At 42.7% G+C, this 19,726-nt stretch overlaps 2 protein-coding genes across 3 annotated transcripts in view; one reads left to right on the top strand and one right to left on the bottom strand.

Annotated features, from left to right (window-relative positions):
- The first annotated feature begins 256 nt into the window (after window positions 1-256).
- On the top strand, window positions 257-4,901 carry ap3m1 (adaptor related protein complex 3 subunit mu 1). The gene is made up of 9 exons (XM_061086744.1): window positions 257-542; window positions 870-1,147; window positions 1,757-1,928; window positions 2,031-2,168; window positions 2,272-2,357; window positions 2,453-2,586; window positions 2,791-2,998; window positions 3,183-3,327; window positions 3,913-4,901. Exons 2-9 carry the CDS (start codon window positions 875-877, stop codon window positions 4,011-4,013), a joined length of 1,257 nt encoding a protein of 418 aa, XP_060942727.1. The 5' UTR covers window positions 257-542; window positions 870-874; the 3' UTR covers window positions 4,014-4,901.
- Window positions 4,902-5,643: 742 nt separating this feature from the next.
- Window positions 5,644-19,726, bottom strand: part of LOC133020232 (vinculin-like) — a 24,029-nt gene continuing 9,946 nt past the window's right edge. The window contains exons 5-22 of one of the 2 annotated variants that reach the window (XM_061086723.1): window positions 19,530-19,652; window positions 18,579-18,739; window positions 16,217-16,307; window positions 15,982-16,129; window positions 15,745-15,898; window positions 15,286-15,461; window positions 14,317-14,507; window positions 13,476-13,675; window positions 13,090-13,218; window positions 12,849-12,998; window positions 12,628-12,736; window positions 12,181-12,483; window positions 11,973-12,097; window positions 10,843-11,028; window positions 9,162-9,338; window positions 8,050-8,253; window positions 7,864-7,968; window positions 5,644-7,408 (exon numbers count right to left, since the gene is read on the bottom strand). In XM_061086723.1, the coding sequence (XP_060942706.1) occupies window positions 7,262-7,408; window positions 7,864-7,968; window positions 8,050-8,253; window positions 9,162-9,338; window positions 10,843-11,028; window positions 11,973-12,097; window positions 12,181-12,483; window positions 12,628-12,736; window positions 12,849-12,998; window positions 13,090-13,218; window positions 13,476-13,675; window positions 14,317-14,507; window positions 15,286-15,461; window positions 15,745-15,898; window positions 15,982-16,129; window positions 16,217-16,307; window positions 18,579-18,739; window positions 19,530-19,652 (2,879 nt within the window). In that variant the 3' untranslated portion in view covers window positions 5,644-7,261. The remainder of the gene's footprint in view (window positions 7,409-7,863; window positions 7,969-8,049; window positions 8,254-9,161; window positions 9,339-10,842; window positions 11,029-11,972; window positions 12,098-12,180; window positions 12,484-12,627; window positions 12,737-12,848; window positions 12,999-13,089; window positions 13,219-13,475; window positions 13,676-14,316; window positions 14,508-15,285; window positions 15,462-15,744; window positions 15,899-15,981; window positions 16,130-16,216; window positions 16,308-18,578; window positions 18,740-19,529; window positions 19,653-19,726) is intronic. The other variant, XM_061086724.1, reaches the window with a different exon arrangement.

Below are 19,726 nucleotides of genomic sequence, written 5' to 3'. Positions count from 1 at the left end.
TACTTTGTTTATGTTATATCATATGTTGTAATATGTATATATTATTGATTATGAGAGTTGCTTTCTGTCGCTAAATCATTGCAATCATGAGGATTATTTAATAATAAAACTCTAGATGAATTATCAGTTATTTGTATTCCTACTCATTGAAACCGAACATGACGATTAAAGTTAATGTATGTTACACTTATTGTCATTCTCAGAGGGGGGAGTGGCACAAACACCTGCAAGTCTGTACTCGGGGGAGCAATATCTAAATAGCTGGCTGCACATTTCGCCTGACTGAAAAGCCCTGAACTTTTCGCTGAAAGTTTCGTCTGCTTTACAACTCGAGTTTCTTCACATTTGAATCCTTCAAAACGCACCTCAGTATCTCAATAATGTTGTTCAGGCCTTTTTATTTTTCGTTTATCGACATTTACTCGTATCTGAGTTGCGTTTACGTGTCGTGGGATCTGCAGGCGCCTCCTCAGCTGCTCACACACTTCTGCCATATTGACACAGAGTGATTTAGTCTCGGCAGAGTCAGCTGAAGCCAGCAGGTAAAAGTTTTTTTTACAACTTATAAAACCTTAAAAACGTTAATGCCCCGGTCTGGGATACCGTATGGCTCGGTTTTAGCTTTAGCACCAAAAGACAGGCGTTGAAAAGGCTCCTAAATTTGTTGCAATCATGCTGCTAACAAACCAGTGAACTGAGATAGAAGTTAGTTTACCAGATTGACTGGAGCTAAATGTTTGCGTTATTGACACTAGCGGTGTGTTGCTGTGATTTGCGGGCAGACTCGTGACTGACGAGGGCTGATGTTCAAAATGAAAGTGCTGACGTGATGTTTGGAGTTGAAGCTAACAGACGCCTCGTTGTTGCAGCGGAGATGATCCACAGTCTGTTCCTGGTGAATCAGTCGGGAGACATCTTCCTGGAGAAGCACTGGAAGAGCGTCATCAGCAGGACCGTGTGCGACTACTTCTTCGAGGCCAAGGAGAAGGCGGTGCAGCCGGAGGATGTGCCCCCAGTCCTGCAGACCCCCCACCACTACCTCATCACCATCTACAGGGACAAGCTCTTCTTCCTGTCCGTCGTCCAGACCGAGATCCCCCCGCTGTTTGTCATCGAGTTCCTGCACAGGGTGGCCGACACGTTCCAGGTGCGTCCAGACAGATGCCAGGATTTCTAAGTCTTAATGCTTCTGTTTGAACTGAGCGTCTTGTGTTAGCTGGTTGTGTAAAGATGTGGTTTAGATCAAGGGATTGATTCATTTATTGGGTCATGCCCCATTCCTCCCCAAAAATTCATGGAAATCAGTTGAGTAATTTTTGCATAATCCTTCAAACGAAGACACTCAAAAACATAACCTCGTAGGTCACAAGAGGAATCTTAAGTAATTCATTAGATGTATCGTTAGGAATTCAAGCACAAAACAGCAAAGATCTCCTGAGGAATCAGCTTTTTTGTCGAGTGAAAAAATTATGTAAATTATAATTCTATTCAAAAGAGAAAATATCACAACTTGACACTGCTTAATTTAATTATGTAACAAACGGAAAAGATTAGGAAACCCTTTTATGTAACAGGAAATTGAAAAACATTACGCTATTACATGAAAAAAAAGCAATTACATGACACAATCTTTGACTTAAGGAAGTCGTGATGAGAATGTTGCAGTATTTTCTTGTGTTATACACTAAAATGATTCTGAAATAAGTAATCGGATCAGTCAACATTTGATTAATACATACAATACATTTGTTGTCAGGACTATTTCGGAGAATGCTCAGAAAGCATCATCAAGGACAATGTGGTGACGGTGTACGAGCTGCTGGAGGAGATGCTGGACAACGGCTTCCCACTGGCAACAGAGTCCAACATCCTGAAAGAGATGATCAGGCCTCCCACCATCCTGCGATCAGTCGTCAATACGCTCACAGGTAAACAGAAGTCACTCTGAATCGCCGGCTGTGAACGAATCTCTAAATATGATCTGAAATGAAATTAATGTGCACTGTTGCCTTTTTGTGTGTCTTTTCCAGGAAGCAGTAATGTTGGAGATACGTTGCCAACAGGACAGTTGTCCAACATCCCCTGGAGGCGGGCGGGTGTTAAATACACCAACAATGAGGCGTATTTTGACGTGATAGAGGAAATTGATGCCATTCTGGACAAATCAGGTACAAACAACCACTTGTGTGATCACCATAGATGTAGACTGTATTCATGGCAGAAATGTTGGATATATTTGAACAACTACCTATTCTTTCCTTTCTCATTCAGGCACAACAGTATTTGCAGAGATCCAGGGTGTGATCGAAGCCTGCGTGAAACTCACTGGGATGCCTGACCTGACTCTGTCCTTCATGGTGGGTTCATGTCCTTGTTGCTCAGTGTTTCTTGGCGTGTAAAAACTCGCCAAAAAACTCACTGGCATTGTTGTGGTTGCTTTTGTTGGTGACAGAATCCTCGTCTTCTCGACGACATGAGTTTCCACCCGTGTGTGCGGTTTAATCGCTGGGAGGCGGAGCGTGTCCTCTCTTTCATCCCGCCAGATGGGAACTTCACACTCATGACCTATCATGTCAGCTCTCAAAAGTAAGCACAGCCATGCCTTTGTGTCTCATTCATAATTTAAAAACATTGTCCATAGCCAGTTCTTGGGGTCTTGGTTGTCATGAGCAGGAAAAGTTGAGATTTCATAAAATATGTTACAGAAGTATGCCAGTTGATGCATGTGATTGGATATCAGGCTCAAGTTTTATTATCCTTATACACAATTCTCTCTGTTTCGTTCCTCAGTCTCGTGGCCCTCCCGGTGTACGTGAAGCAGAACATCAGTTTCTTTGAGACGGGATCTTGTGGCCGCCTTGACATCACGATCGGACCCAAGCAGACCATGGGGAAGACGGTGGAGGGCTTGATGGTCACTGTGCACATGCCAAAATCCGTGCTCAGTGTCAACCTCACAGCCTCGCAAGGAAACTACACCTATGACCTCACTTCCAAGGTAACTAACAAAGGTTGACCTCAGCAGAGACACAGTAGTGTGTTTAAAGTAGGATTTGAATGGGGACACTTTTCTCCAATCAGGGTCTATCATACAGCTTATTACATTATTTCTGCTGGTCTTGCATAACTAAAAATGAGGATGAAATGTATTTAGTTTTATTGTCCTTTTGCATTTTTTTTAGCTGTTGGTTTGGGACATTGGGAAACTAAACCCCCAGAAGCTTCCTAACCTGCGTGGCGGTCTGACTATGCAGTCGGGAGCCCCCCGCCCTGAGGAGAACCCTGCGCTGGACATTAACCTGAAGATACAGCAGCTGGCAATATCAGGTAATCTTAAATAAGTCAACTTAACAAAGCCCTTTTCAGACATGAACTGTGGGAAATGTCTCGAAAATTGGGTCCTGACATTGTCCAGAGTTTGTCTTTCACATGTGAAGAACACAGCATGAGATTGTGTAGGTCAGACGCATTCACAATAACAGGACAATGTCTGTAAGATTAAGATGAGGGCTGGTGCATTGTTAAGAGCATTCAGGACATGACGTATCAATTCCCCTGCAGAAAGTGCAGTGTTGTGTTTATAGCACATGGACATTGGCATCTCTTTGTGTTTCCAGTGGTGTCTCCTGCGTGTATGTACATGCCCGCTCTCTCTCGACCTGTGAATTTTCCTGACATTTTCTTGCTGTGTTCTCACATGGCCTCACTCCAGAGCCAGATATTTTTCAAGAGGACCCAGCAGGAAAAGTTCTGAAAAATGTCCGGATCATTTGAGTTCTCACATACGTCCCCTCGAGAAAATTTCAGGAAAATATTTGGACTTCAGTGCAGGTCCCTCTTCGTGTCACACTTTCTTTTTTTGATTCTTGATTTGCATTTTGAGCTGTTTCTCACTTTTTGGTCTCTATGCAGGTGTCAAGGTGAGCCGTCTCGACATGTATGGAGAGAAGTACAAGCCGTTTAAAGGGGTCAAATATTTGACCAAAGCCGGGAAATTCCAAGTTCGGACCTGAGTGATGACTGTCGATGAGGCCAAAGGTCAATACAGTCCAATGTGCCAAATAGGAGGCAATGTCACTACACCGCTGAGTCATCCAGTACATCTTACACATCCTCCAGCTCATTGTTATTAATGCATCATTTTGTATTCTAACAGTTATTTATTATATGTCTGGCATTACATATAAATATATGAATGGATGCTATTTGTGGCCTGTAAAGAGATACCTTAATAGTCAATGTGACCTTTTGAATTTGAAGTGCTAATGGTTCCTATGCAGGTTAATTCTGCTTCACCATTTGAGCTGTTCCAATTTCTTTTTTAGACTCTTTTCTGAATAGAATGTTTTTTTTTCTTTTCCTTTATCTGTCACCTTCGGAGTGTTTCCTAAGGAGGAATATTTTGGTTTGAAAAGGGACACTCGCGGCTCACTGCCTCGCTCCCCACTACTTCAACACACCTGTACAATCTTGCCTTTAAAACCATTTCACACAGTACAAGGTAGCCACTTTTATACCTAAACACACATGTATGTATATATGTGTGTTTATTTTTGAGAAATCTAATGAGGCTGCAGTGTGTCTCAAGGCATTGTCTGTAGTGCATTTTTTTTTTTTGCACACATTCCCTCTTTAAAGTGGCCTTAAAAAAGAATAGCTTAAAATGCTTTGTAAAGCACAACATCACAGCACAAACTACATATCAGGGCCTGGAAACATTTGTATAAAAGAATAGAAATCTACAAAGATCCTCATATAATCTTGAATACAACGTCTTAACTCAGCACAGCATTTGCACAATCAATTATCCATTCGGAAAATACTACTTTAAGCTCTTGTATGAAGTTGAATCTGTGTTTTAGTGTAATGTATAAAATGTCTTATTAAAGCTTTATAACGTCGTGTTTGTGTTGTTTTTATGCCAGTCAGCATCATGGCTCTAGGAATAAAACGTATACTCAGACTGAAATATCTCAACAACTAGAAGCTTTATTTTGAAATTTTGTACATATATTCATGTTCCCCAGAGGAGGAAACCTACACACCAGGGACGCTCTAACCTTTCTTGATAGCTCCACTCATGTCGATATCTTTTTTTTGGGTATTTTCTCAGTAACTATGATAGTAAAGAAATATGGTTCACACAGTCATGTTCCCCTCATGTTTTCATCTTAAACTCCATTATCAGGTAAGTTTGTGTCACCTTTTTTCAAATATTTTTTTAAAATTTACATCAAAAACATAATACAGACATATATACATGCAAAATATAAATATACAAATAATTCAAAGTTTCCAAAAATCGTTAAGGGGAAAAAAGGGGGCCGGCACCCATCAATATTTCTGTTTGTGACTAAATATTAAAAAAATTACCTCATTAGTCTCGGCTGCACTTTGCCTCTAGTGCCAAAACTGCCAATTAGCACCAATTAGCATGCAGACATGCTGAATTATATTCAATTGGCATGCTTAACAGTAGACCTGCTTTAGCATTAGTATGCTGAAATGACTCAGGTAGACTTTAGTTGTAAACAACACTGAATACTTTGATTCAACTATTTAAACCAGTCATTTTCTCTCAGGACATGGAGTCATGTGTTTACGTGCTGACCGCAGTGAATCAATAGGCCAACTCCCAAAACATAATTATAATCTTTTATTCTTCCAAGGCACAGCAGATGTGTTGGCAGGGCTAGAAGCTATATCATAATACATTCAGTGTGTGGATGGACACATCAGGTACACACAGAACTACACTTTGTCGCTCTCAGTGAGGGGTCATGTGACTGCTACATGCTCAGTAGGCCCAAATCAAAATAAAGACGCGGTTTACATTCTGTGCTGCTATTCAGAGCTCTCCATCACATGGACGGCTCACGTGTACTGTCGAAGTGAAGACGCTAACACACAGGCACACGTACAAATTCTCCATTTAACAGTGAAAGTTGCCATTGTAAAAAAAAAATGTAAATACTGTTTAGGGGATAACAATCTGGTTGCACCTACTACTGACGAGTTTCCTGTTATGAAGCTTTTAAACAGCTGTGTAGGTATTCCAGACAAAAACACCCTTTTAAGAGTTTTTTTTAATTTAAACCTATAAAAAACAGACAACAAAAACAAAATCACTGTCTGATTTCACATTAAAAGGTTGTTTTTGTTCTCAAACCACCTGGGTTGCCTAGAAAATCTGTACTTAAATGAAAGTTATTCAGGTTGGGACTACTGAGGAGAAAAGTCTAAAAACATGATAGATCTCTGTTTAAAATCATTGATTTTGATTCTTTTTGGAAAAGAAATCCCAACAGTTCAACTGTTATAGAGATAGTGCAGAAACAAGACAATACAATTGGTTACAAAATGCAAAGCAGGAGAAAGCATTCTCTCTTCTTTTGGCAAGAAAATCTAACACATCAAATTCTCCAAGTTCCCTAAATAAAAAGGGTCTGTTTTGTTGTTTTTAAAAACCTGGAGCTTATACAGTGCGAAAATAAAATCCTTTGGTATTGTTCACTGTGACAGAAATGAAAACAACTCAAAACACATAAAAACACCTGAACTAACTTTCGCTTTACTGTCACTCATACTACCACTGAGAAAACCTCATGTCTAAGTATCAACCTTCCTGCAATCAACAATTTTTTTTACTGACAATTATACAATTGTTTTAGAAACTGCAACTTTGGCCTACTAGTCGTCAAACACTTTTGATCCAGAATAACTTTTAGTTGTTTGCGTACAGGCGCTTCACTGGACAGCAGTGAGGACGTGTCACCTTAAAATCCACAGTTAAGAACAGAGTTATTACTAAAAGTAAACATGAAGAGCGGAGAGCCCGTCATCGGCTCACACAAGATTTCACACTCTAGTGTCAAACTCATCGCTGAGTCCATAAAACAAATAATTAGTGTATATACAATAGACAATAAGAAACTCCCTGAAAGAAAACATAACACTGAGTGAAAATTAAATTTCTTCTAGGAGATAATATCTTAATGTCATAATCTGCATTTATAAAATAGAAAAAAACCTTCATGCAAAAAATATATATACTTGGGATTTGGATAAACTCTCATAACACAACATACCATAAAAATATATATTAAAAAGTTACAGATAAAGGGAAGTGGAGAGCAAAGCTGAATTCACTGTGGTGAATGAAACCCGCTCTGTACCGAATCTAATGCACACGATAGGTGTGCACGTCATGAATCCAACATGAGGTGTGTGCTGTCGCTGTGTTTTCAGTGACCGGGTTGGTTTATTGGTACCACGGGGTCTTGCGCACCCATCGGAGGGTGCATCCTGAGTCCGTGCGGATCTTGATGGAGGCGGCTTCTGCTTCCCTGACCGTCTCCTTCACTGACTGCATCAGATTCTGGGCGTTGTGGACCAACATCTCTGTGGCCTGGTCGGGGAAACATTCGGTGAAGCAGTTGATAAATTAATAACAGAGATTGTGCAAAATTTAAGTTAACAGTAGTGGATGAAGAATTCAGATTATAATTATATATATGCACTAAACAAAAATAAACTAAATAAACTAAAAAATAAAATATCACACATTCATGTGAAAATACTTAATGTTTTGCTTCATAAATTTGTATTTGAACTTTTCTCTTAGCTTTTTGGTGACATTTTGGATCACAGCTTTTAGCTACTACAGTATTTAAATGAAAACATATTTAGAGGAAACTTGGTTTGATACAGTTACCTCAACCAAGAACAGAATTATATAGAGACATACCATTATAACTAGGAATAGATTTCTTTTACATACTTCTTATTCACACCTTCTAAGTTGTTATCGCAGATAATTTGGAATAAATTGTGTGATAAATTCTGGTTTAAGTCCAGTTTTACCTGCTCTGACTCCTCTTCACTGATGTTTGTCCGTCCCAGCATGGTGGCTTTGACAGTGGAGAGGATCTTCAGCTGCGTGCTGATGGTCGGGATGCGCTCACACACCTGCAGAAGCAGAGAAATATGTAAATCACCTTCTGGACGAGACACAAAGGACTGTTCATTGTGCGTTTTGTGTGTTCTTACCTGCAGCAGGTTGGTCCTGATGCGTCTGTCGGTGCACTGCTTGGCCACCTCCTTAGCCAGTCTCGTCACCTCATCCGAGGCCTTGGCGATGTCCTTGGCACACTGAATCATCGCCCGCTTGTTTCCGCTCCCGCCGCGCACCAGCCGGGACATTTCGGCCATCAGCAGAGCCATGCGCTTGGCCGCCGCGATGATGTCGTTACCCTGTGGAGAAGCAGGAGGACGAGGAAGCAGTGAGAGCTGTGAGCAGGATAATGGATACGAGATGAGAATGCAAAAGGAGCGTTTTGTTTGGGTCATGTTTCCACACATTTTTCCGATGAGAATCCAAATGTGGGATATTAGAGACGAATGCTGCTGAATGAATTTGAAATACAAAAGCAAAACAGGCACAAAGTCTTCAAGCGTGTTAATGAAAAGGCTGCATGCAGTGTCAGTGCACGTGAGCACATATTCCTCCACCCTAATGGAGGAAGATGATTCTGAAATTCATAACCATTGTAATTGGGAGGGTAACTGTGCTCTCCCCTTCATCACAGAGGTTAGAACCCGGGAGGTGACCTTCACAGAGCCAGAGGAGATCAGTACACACCCTGGGGCTCCAGGAAGCAGGAGCAGGCCTCACACTGGGTGAGCAGGCAGTCTAACAGCAAAGCTACGTCACCCACAGGTCTTTTGGGAAACTGCCATCCTTGGCTTCACAGGTTAGTCAGACAACGAGTGACTGACAACAGCGAAAACAGCGAAAAACCACTCTACCTAGTCGTGAACACAGGGGGAGGGACTTGTGAAGCAAGAAGCAGTTTATACTAAGTGGTGCAAACAAACAACCCTCGACCTATTAGTGCAACCTGAGCATTAGCGTCAGCACAACCGTGTGTTTGAGTGTCAGGCAACGACACAGCTGGTTTCCGTGGTGACAGATGCAGATCAGATGCTGTGACTGTCAGCCGGTGCTCCAGAGGGTGTTGGTTTGTCCTGCAGGGTGTTTTCTTGTGTGTTTGCATGCGTGGATGTGTGCATGTGCAGCTCCAAACACCTGAAGCCATTTACAAAAAAAACATTCCCACATCTGGTCGTGTGAGCGCTCATGTGCATGTACGTGTGCAGACCTTGCTGGACCATTTGCGCGCCTCCTGGTGGAGAGCCTGGGCGGCTGCCAGCATGGGTTGATTGACAGGCTGGTTGGAGGGCATCATCAGCAGCTCGGGCTCATAGTCATCCTCACCATCAGTAAACTCATCGTCATCATCTACCTCCCTCTCCTCTACCACCTCCTCATCCTCAGGCTGGGCGCGCGGGGGGGCAGGGGAGGTTGGAGGAGCAGGGTCGATTTGGAATGAAAAAAGGAAGGAGAGGGAGGGGGGGAAAAAAAGGAGGAACGCGGAGGAGAAGAAGGGGGAGAGGGAGAGCCAGGGACGGGAGGAGGGAAGGAAGCATTTAGTACAGTATGAGAGGCACTGGATGGAAGAACAGAAGAACAAAGGAGGAGCAGATGCGAAGGCTGTGAAGGAGCGGGGAGAGGGGAGGTGAAACTGAACGCTCAGGCAGAGATGTTCGGTGCAGGATAAAGAAAGAAAGAAGAGAGAGGAGCCGGCAGCAGGAGGTCGATGTGCCTGAGTCTGAGGCTGTGGTTTGTAAAGCATTTGCACAGTCAAACTGGGTTTAACTGTAACCAAACCAGTGGGCGGCTTCCTTTTAGGAGTGTGATGGGGAACAATGTACGATGCTTATTGTAAGACATTTCTTGTGACTGGTTTCCAACGACACCTCTGATGCAGGGATCATAAAACATGTGAGGAGAAACTGTCATGAGAACTACAGAGGGGAAAACTGTGACAAGCTTCTCAGAGAAAACAGAGCAACCGGACATTTTTCCCTGGATAATCACTGGTTATATACAGACAAAATATAACTGTTCCGTTACACAGCTCCTCCACACAGAAACACTTGGACACAAACACACACATAGAAGAAACATAGACGTAATATGGATAGAAGATTTGCAAGTAAAGTCTACTTTAAAGACGATGTGCCACTGCTCTCATTCATTTCTCAAAACCTTTGAACAGATAACAGTTTCCTCTTGAAGAAGAGATAAAGCCACTCATCTTCCTTATTGAGGGTCAACATGATTTCAGGAAATAAAACTTGGTTTCAGGATATTCCCAGAATGTGAGAAGTGTATAACGGCCATATGCTGCTTTCAGACATGCACTGAACCCCCGGATAATCTCCTGACATTCTCCAGAGGGGAAAAACCAAATGAAAACTCTGGAGAATGTCTGCGTGAGGCCATGTGAGAGTACAGCACGAGATTTACAGTGAGCCAGTGGGTGTGATGATTACATTACTAACACAATACAGAGGCAAAAATGATAACAACAACAACTACAAAGAACTGCATGAAAATACAGATGACCATGTCAAGATTGCTTTTAGTGATAAAGGCAGACGTCAATGTCAATGGGCTATAAAGCAAAACATGTGATCTCCATGGAGGATTTTTAGGTTACATCCTGCCTCTGTGAAACTCCAAAGAAAGTTCGCAACCAATTATTTGGATTTTCTCCAAAGAACGACGTTCATGTCTGAAAAGGACTATAGAGGAAAGGTAAAATCCTGGGATCATCCAAACCACGTGTGCTAATAGGAAATAGGGATATCACAAAACCAGCCAACTTATTCTACCCAGAACTGTACCAATCTGAATATCTGATTTTGAAATCCTTGGCTTTTAATGGGATGATTGTGCAGACTGTTATATTCCCTCGACCATTTGTGTGAACTGACCTTGCTGGACCACTTGCGCGCCTCGTCGTGCAGCTGCCTGGCCGCCACCATCATGGGCTCGCTGAGCACCTCCCCGACCTTTGGCTCAGGGAACTCCTCGTCCCTCTCTTCTGGGGGAGGGGGCCGCGGCGGGGGCACCTCGCCCTCGGGCAACGGGGGCTTGGGTGGCGCCTGCTCATCACTGACCTGGAAAATATACACCAACACACACGTTGTGTACAAACATGTATTGAAGAGCAAAGAGGGACATGGGAGACAAAACTAATGATCCAGAACAGTTTGAAAGATGCTACATTTGATAAAAACTGCACAATAGACCTTGTGATGAAACATGTGACACCGTGTAGTATTGGTTTAACCCCAGTTGGCTGTGAAGCTGCACTGAACACAAAGGAACAGGTTGATAACAGTCACGTTATGCTCGACCCTGAACTGGTTTATGAGTGTTGGATTGGAAATGTAGCTTCAGAGTTTTTTTCTCTTAAGAGACAGAGAAAAATTAACACTTAGGCTTTTATCAACAGCACATTGGACTGTATCACTCTTCTGTTTGGTGTATTACATGTGAATAAAGAAGCTTGAATTAATCTTAATTAATTTTAAGGTGTCTATCAGCTTTTAAATCACTGAAAAGTTTTGTTCACTATTGTTTTTCTGACATAACTATGACGCATGTGCCTGGTAGCTCCCTTAGCTCCTCTGCCTCAAACCTCATGACTGTTCCTGAGGTCAGAACTAAAAGTCATCTGTCTTGAATTTCACCCTGACACAGTGGAACTCTAGACCAAATCTCAAGACACAGTTTTCTTTAACCATTTGTTGCTCTTTAAGTGACAATGGTTTTCTTTTGCCCTTCTTTGATTTTTAAATTGAATTAGATTTATTTATTTTAGTACATATGCTGTAAATTACTATAGATTGGGATTATTTGCCATAGACATTTAAAGACTGGAAATTTTATTTGAGTTGTTAAATCTAAATTTAGATCTAAATCTCAACAGATTTGACTGACCACACTGGCAAAATAAACCCACAATGTTACTAAACTCTGATTTCATTTCCAATCAGGGAGCACAAATCTTTCCAATCTTTTTTTTACGTAAAGATAAACGCAACGTGTGCATGCTTACATGGAGTTGGTCCAGGTCAGGAGGAGGAGGAGGGAAATCAGGCTCCTGAGGTTGGAAAGCTTCTCTAACTTTTCCTACGGCACCCAGGATCCTCAGACATGAGTCCAGGTAGGCCTTCTGCAGAGCTGCATAGGAGAGAATGTACAGTGTGTTTCCTTCTCACACACTACAGTATATTGAACATGTGATTCGTGGTATATCTCTGTACCTTTATCTTGAATGTTTCCAGCCACTGCCTTGGCGTCCATCACCATGGGGGAGATGGTGTGTGAGAGGATGTCTGACGCATGTTTCACTGTGTCTCTGAAGCGCGGATCTTCAGAGTTCTCCACTTCCTTCTTTGCCACCAACAGGACCCGGTTAGCTCGTCTTGCTATGCTTGTTGCCCCGGCAACAAGCATTTGGGGCTGAACATTTGCCATGGCAACTCTGCACTTGTCGATGTCTTTCTTTATAGCCTCCTCGGAAGCATCTAGGAGAGATTTGGTGTCGATGGCCTCGTCCACCAGACCTGACGCCACACACACACACACACACACAGATTAACCTCTATAATCCCACCTCATATGTTAATGTAGATTGGGAGATCTATATGTTCAAAATGTGAGATTGTCAATAATTACTGAAACACAAGAAGTGTTGAGAAGCTTCTCACCAGTGAGTCTCTCCACGTTGTCAATCCACTGGTTCTTCATGGTGTCAAAGTGCTCGTACGCTGCTTTGTTTCCAGGATTCTTCAACAGGATCCGAGCAGCCGAGGTCACCTGGTACATTCACAAACATGTCAACCTCAGCGTGGGACGGACTCTAACAGCTTTGTATTTCATCAGTGTCAGTGCTACAGTATATCAAGGACTCTAGAACAAACAGGAGCACCTGTGGCGTGAGGTCCCTGGCATGTTTCACAGCAGCATGAATCCCCTCTACTGTCGTCTTATTGGCTGTTCCCACAGCAGCAGCCTTCTCGGCGGTCGCCCCCAGCCGACCTGCGTGGGCCTCGAAGTTCCCTGCACGCTCGTCGAAAACCTGTCGCCAACGCAAATGTTTTTATCGTCAGACGTTGCACGCTCAACATCTGGATTGTGCAGCATCAGTAGAAATCAGGTTTTTTACTGACCTCCTCCCTGTTGGGGGCATCAGCTGGAGCAGTTGCAGCCACAGCCAGCAGCTTGATGGGGGTGGTGGTGTCACTGTAAACATCGGACACCTCCTGGGTCATCACCTGCTGCATGTGCTGCCTCAGGTCCTGGTGGGAGCAGAGGGTGTCGTGTCAGGCCACAAGGGGGAGCTCTGCACCAATACTTGTTTTTGTCATGTTTTTCATGATTGCAGCATTTGATGACATGGAAATATTATACATGTGCTGTGAATCATTAAGATTTAAACAGATTTTCAGAAATATAGTGATCTTCACTATAACCTCAAATGCCCACAGAGGTCATTTGGTTGCACAGTATTAGTTTTTTAAGATAAATAAAAATGAATTGTGTGTTTGTGAGCTACCTTGAGGCTTTCCTGCAGCTGCGCGGCTGTGGCTCGTGCGTGAGGAGCCTCTGCCTCGCCCCTGGCCGCCATTTCTGCCAGAGATCCCATTAGGCCCTCTGTTCGGTCGCAGCGTCCAATCATGTCCTGTCGATACGGGCCTAACAAGCCTCCTGCCAACCTCCTCCCTTCTCCAACCATTCCTCTGATCGCTGCCTGACCTGGAGAGAGACACTCGACAGAATCAATCATAAAACCCCCAGATACAAAAATTATAGGTGCTTTTTCGCAAATGGAGCATCACAGGAACGGGAAGACAAAGGATGAGAAATGACTCAAGACTTCTCTTTTCTTGAAGTGCATATGTTTTCTTGTAAATCAGACGCTGCGGTGTTATGTGTCACATGCTGACCTCATGAATTTCTATAGTGTTTGTTTATATCTTCACAGAAAGCGTATAGCAGGCAGGTACCTGTGATCCACTGCAGCCTCTCACACTCTGCTCCCATAGGGAAGCATGGGAGGAAATAGGAAAAAGACAAATGACAAAACGGGCATACAGCAGCACGCGCAAAACAAACATTAGAAACAATGCAAGTCAGGTTAGTCAGTCGGTGATTAATGCACGGGGAAAGGAAGCGACATCAGTTGGCAGCACGCTCATTTCTGTCGCTCATTCAGAACCGTTTCCTGAATGACTCATAAAACACCTTGCATCTTTCAAGACCCCGTATCTGATGTCTAATCGCTGCCATAACCACCCGCACACCCCCTCCATCGTCCACAGAAGGTCAGAGCATTTATTTATAAAACCAAACTACTACCTCATCCCTCCCCAGAGGCGTCATCCGACCGCACTCACCTACTCCTCTGTCGTCCACCCCGGGGTTGTTCACCCAGCGGAGGGCCTGCTCCATCTTTCCCTCTAAGGTGACGGCGGGCTTTGCCGGCCTCATGTTGGCCACGGCTCTGTTGGTTTTCGACTGCAGGTTCATTAGTGCCGAACCAATCTGCTTTGCCAGTGCACGGGCCTCCGGACTGTCACCTTTGCCCCTGAGACAGCGACAGACAGAGATGATTAAAAGAAACAAATACAATGCAGATTTTCAGCCTGAGATTCACCAATTCCCTATTAGACACCGTTCTTAAAGGAAAATACCACCATCGAAGGCTAATGCCACTTTTCCATCTTTAGTCAACTTAAATGTTTCTGTATAATGAGTTTTTTTTAATTTTCATATTGCTACCTACTCTTTCTGACGTCGTATATAACCCCTAGGTACAGTGAGAGCCCTTACAGGCCAGTTTTAGCTTAATACAAGAAAGGAAGTATATCTATATAGAGAAAGTTTGGGTGAGGATCTGGTCAACAGCTGGGTTTCTCTGGTTTCCTTTTATGGCCAAAACATGCAGTGGAGGTGCAGAACATAAAATATGTCCCTGGTGGTGACTCATCTTGGTATGAATCTACTGTCTACTGAATACTCATACTGTCACAAACTCAAACTGAAACCTACTTTAGTGGCATGAACCTTGAAGAAAGTACTATTTTCTCTTAAGGTCTCGTAAATATGAATCCTCAAACCGACCCACCACATCACCACCACGGCCCCATCTGTTCCGCACCATATTCAAACAGTTAAAGACCTTATGGTTGGACTGATGCCCAAGGTTGACAGGCAACAACATAATTTCCAGGCAGGTAAAATATGCCATCTACCGGTGACATGAAGCTGTAGTTTGAGCCTGGAAAAAAAGAGTGTCTAGGAGTTACTTATAGTCATCACAAGACAATATTAGGCGTGCGTGTGTCGGAGGAGGGACGGCGTACTGTTTGCGGAGCTCCACGAGTTTGGCGGTGAGTCCGGCGATCTCACTGATGGAGCGCAGGATGTCGTCCCTCTCTTTGGGATCTTCGCACAGGTCAGCGATGCGTTTGGCCTCTGCAAGCAGCGCTCGGATGTTCTCCTCCCCCTCAGGACCACCGTTAGGATCAGCAAGCCAGGCCTGAGGAAACACACATATATGAAGTTCTCTTCTGATGAAATATGCAACATAAATCTGCACAAAAACACCACAGGAGAGCCTCAACAATGAGAAAAGTTCACTAAATGTCGAATGTTATAAGCAGCTTCTCTAATCCACACTTTCATGGAATTACTCCCCCACTTGCTGGAAATATAAAACTAAACTTAAACATGAGAGGCAGAAATAGGACAAATGCAGGGAGTAGATATGATTCACCTGGGGGAAGGTTAATGTGGATTACTGGGTTGTTGGTTTGTCTGACCTGTGCTGCGTCCAGCCTCCTGGCAATGGCCTGCTTGGCGTTGATGAGAGCCTCCAGTCTGCGGGAAGCTCCGTCCACTTTGCCAAATAACAAGTCTAAGCCCTGCAAGCACTGGCCGGCACGCTGCATGCACCCGGGGGTCGGGCCCTGGCCTCTGTACACAAACAAATAACATGTGACGTGACGACAAAATGTAATATGTTAGCACTGGGTTCATTCAAATTCCCTCATACAAACCTGGCTCGTAGATCTGCGACCTGGTCGGTCATTTGTCCCAGAGCCTTGGTAGTTACAAGAATATCTTTCCTCTCCTTCCCAGCACACAGCTCTCCCACCTTACCGGCTTCGTCCAGTATCACACGCAGGGCGACCTCGCCGTGGCCACCTGGGGACGGCAAGGCACCAGGGATGAGACTGTGATGTGACATCTGAAGAGTTGATTGAGATTTTAAGCATGAGGTAAAAAACCTACCTGGCGGTCCATGAGGGTCTTTGAGCCAACTTTGAGCTAGTGCCATCTTAGACTCGATTAAAGCAAGAGATCTCTTCATAGCCTCCATATCCTGAGGTAAAGAGAAAACACAGCATTGTGTGAGTGGGTATTAAATCAACAAGGTACCATGTCACATTATGGTGTCACAGATTCATGACTGTTTTAACAATAATGTTCTAAAATAAACTGGATGAATAGGTTATGAGCCTTAATTGAAGAATAAGCTGATTTTATTGTACATTTTGCTTAGTGTCAACAAATCCCATTTAAAGATTGTGTCTCTATTGCTTCCAACTGCTCTCTCCTGCCTGTAGCTCTCAGCCCTGATTCCATTCAGTCTTACTGAGGATATAAATCTTAGAAGATTGAGTCACAAACATGAGCTGTAGGGTTTCTCTGGAGATGAGATTGATTCAACATAAACTAGAAGGGCATAAAGGTCCAACAGTCCCCTTATTAAAGCAGATTTATTTCATTAGATCCAGATTTTTATACCAAATTGCACACACTCATAAATGTCAGTCTTCTAAACATGCCGGATTTCCAAAAAATTAAGATCCATGAATTATTATTCTCTGATAAATAAACAAAAATGTAGAATAATGCCCTATGATTCTGGATCTGTGCCGAAGGTTTTTCCCTGACCCATTTTGCTGTAATCCATCCAATGGTTTTTGTATAATTCAAACTTCCTTGGCAAAGGCAATTACAGAGCTGTTGTTCAGCTTCCATTTAGAAAATAAAGCAGGTTTTGGGTATACAAGTAATACATGTTGGTTTTGATCTTTGGGTTGACAGGAATAAATCACAAACCTTTTATTTTTATGTAAAGAAGTTTAATCATTGCTATTTTATTGATTATAAAAAAAACATTTACAGCTCCAAACTTGGTGACTATTTAAAAGTGCATAATGGTATTGGGTATTGATAAATGATTACTGTTCTAAAAAGCATTGCTGCTCAATTTATGACTTAATTAATACTTAATTTGAACCAAAGTCTACTTTCTTTATCATTAATTTATATTAATCTCTAATGCTCCACTAAATTATTTATTCATGAGGCATAAAATCATGATTAACAGCAGTATTTATGTTGTATTGTAAAGTGAGACCTTTATAGACGGACCTATAAACTGATAAGTTGTTACAAAATATATTGTTATTCATAATTAAGTGGAAAATTAGAATTGTATACAAAGGACAACAATCTCACAGTTAAGATGCCACAAACACATATTTCTTCAACAGATGGAGAAAAAAAGCCTTTTTTCCAGCTCAGAGGAGAATGATCCACTTAAGTGGAACCGTTCAATACATCTCATCTATTATGAATGAGTCTGAACAGCAAGCAGTTTATTTCTATAATTCATGACCAGAGCAGAGGACAGTCACACTAGATGCTCAAACAAAAAGAGGATGCAGTATTGTCCATTGTCCACAGCACACACACACACAGGCACACACACACGCACGCACGCACGCACGCACGCACGCACGCACACACACACTCACCTGCCAGTGTCTCACATAGAAAAACATGCAGGGTTACAGGTTCGACTAGTCAATCAGATCTGATCTTTACCGGTAAAACATCCCACTGTCTGTAACATATGTGCCCAGAATAATTCCATGGGATTTCACTCTGATTTAAAAGTTTTCTCAATTTGTTATCAATGACTGTATCACACCGTAGACATGAGCAGCACAGGAAACAAATGCCATCAGTGAAACTAAAATACATTTGTCAATAACTGTCATCTCATGCCATTTGACTCAAATGGACATCAAGAGACAAACATATGCACATGTAGTAATACAGTGATGAAGCACGCGTACTGTACGTCATCACACAAGCTAACATTGAGTGGACTTAAACACAACACGTACTTACTGTTTGATACCAGCATGACAGATATATACATACATACAGTATATATGTCAGCATGGGGACGTACAGTATATCCCTTTCTGGATCTCCTACACAGATATATGAATAAATACACACTCGCATGCTGGAAGCTGCAGAGGGGCAGAGAAACAGGCTTACCTTCTACAGGGAGGAAAAGAATGGACGAGAAAGGTAAAGAAAGAAAAGGAAAAAGAAAAACCAGGAGTTATACTAACGAGCCAAAAGAAAAGTGGAAACAAAGTAAAGAGTGATTTTTTGTAGTGATGCTCTTTGCAGCAAGGAGTGATTTGTGGATTGTGTGGCTAAGTGTGTGTTAGTGTATGAACAGGCACTCCAAAGAAAAAGTGGCTGACTTTGATTCAGGTATGTGGAGAGTTCAGGGTATAAAATGAAGAAATTGAATAGTCCCCATATGGAGCACAGGACATACCTTGTTGGCCCACGCGTCTTCATCCCACGTGGTGAGCTGAAGGACTCTTATAATCTCGATGATTTCAGCGCTCATCTTTTCAAATGTGAACTTTCTGTTCCTCTCCGCCTCCTCCACGCCGGCACCTCGACTGGTCTTTGTTGAGACAAAGATCTTTATAGCTGAGAAAGGAAACATGAGTTTGAATGATTGTAGTCGCATAGGAGCAAATAAAATTGACTTATTTGACAAATTTCTTTCCCCACCGAACATTTACCAAAGTTCATTAATATTTATTTTGTTTGATGAATGTGAAGTCCAATATTCAGTCTCTTTGAGCTCTGTTTTTGGTCTCCACCAGCACCTGAGGGAAATGAGTGGCTGTTTGGCAGCTAAATATTCCACTATGTTTTCCACTTAGTTGCTAATTTACTAGCCAAAAGTGACATGAGAGCCACAAGAGTGAACCAAAACACTGAAGTTGTGTTCCCTTAAACCAAAACGATTTGGGTGACATCACAGTTAGTAGCGGTAATCATGTGATCCATTGTTATATGTAACAATACTGATTAAAGCCAACTTAAATCGTAAAATGGCTCTTGCAAAGCCAAACTATAGGTCCAAACGTTTTTGACATTACATCCACAATGAACACTGAAGCTTGAATGCACAGCTGGCACAGAGGCTGTAACAGAAGCTTTAACCGTGTGTCTGTGTTCTGTTGCAGATACAGTATGACTTTCGACAGTAGAGCTGCCAGTAGTGGATTTGTGTGTGTGTGTGTGTGTGTGTGTGTGTGTCTGTGTATGTGTGTGTGTGTGTGTGTGTGTGTGTGTGTGTGTAGTCAGTCTGACATCCCTGCTAACTAATGACTGTAATTATGAGGGTTGCTATAACAACCGTTGGATGCTCAGTGACCTGCATTGCAATAGGCACACGCACGCATGCAGGGACGCACACTCACATACACACCTGATATGAGAACAGGCAGCAGCTCTTTGACAGTGCTCATGGAGTTGACCAGCATCTGTCTGTGTTCTTGGTGCGTCAGCTCCTGCTGCCTCTCCTCAATCATCTTTGACATTTTGGTCATCCCTGAGGAAAGAGAGGGAGAAGCTAGTACAGTGCCCATTGTCCTGTGAGAGTTAGAGGTTGTCATTATCAAACCA

This window comes from Limanda limanda, chromosome 15, assembly GCF_963576545.1.
Source record: "Limanda limanda chromosome 15, fLimLim1.1, whole genome shotgun sequence".
Classification (NCBI taxonomy): Eukaryota; Metazoa; Chordata; class Actinopteri; order Pleuronectiformes; family Pleuronectidae; genus Limanda; species Limanda limanda.
This window is presented reverse-complemented; position numbering and strand designations above follow the sequence as displayed.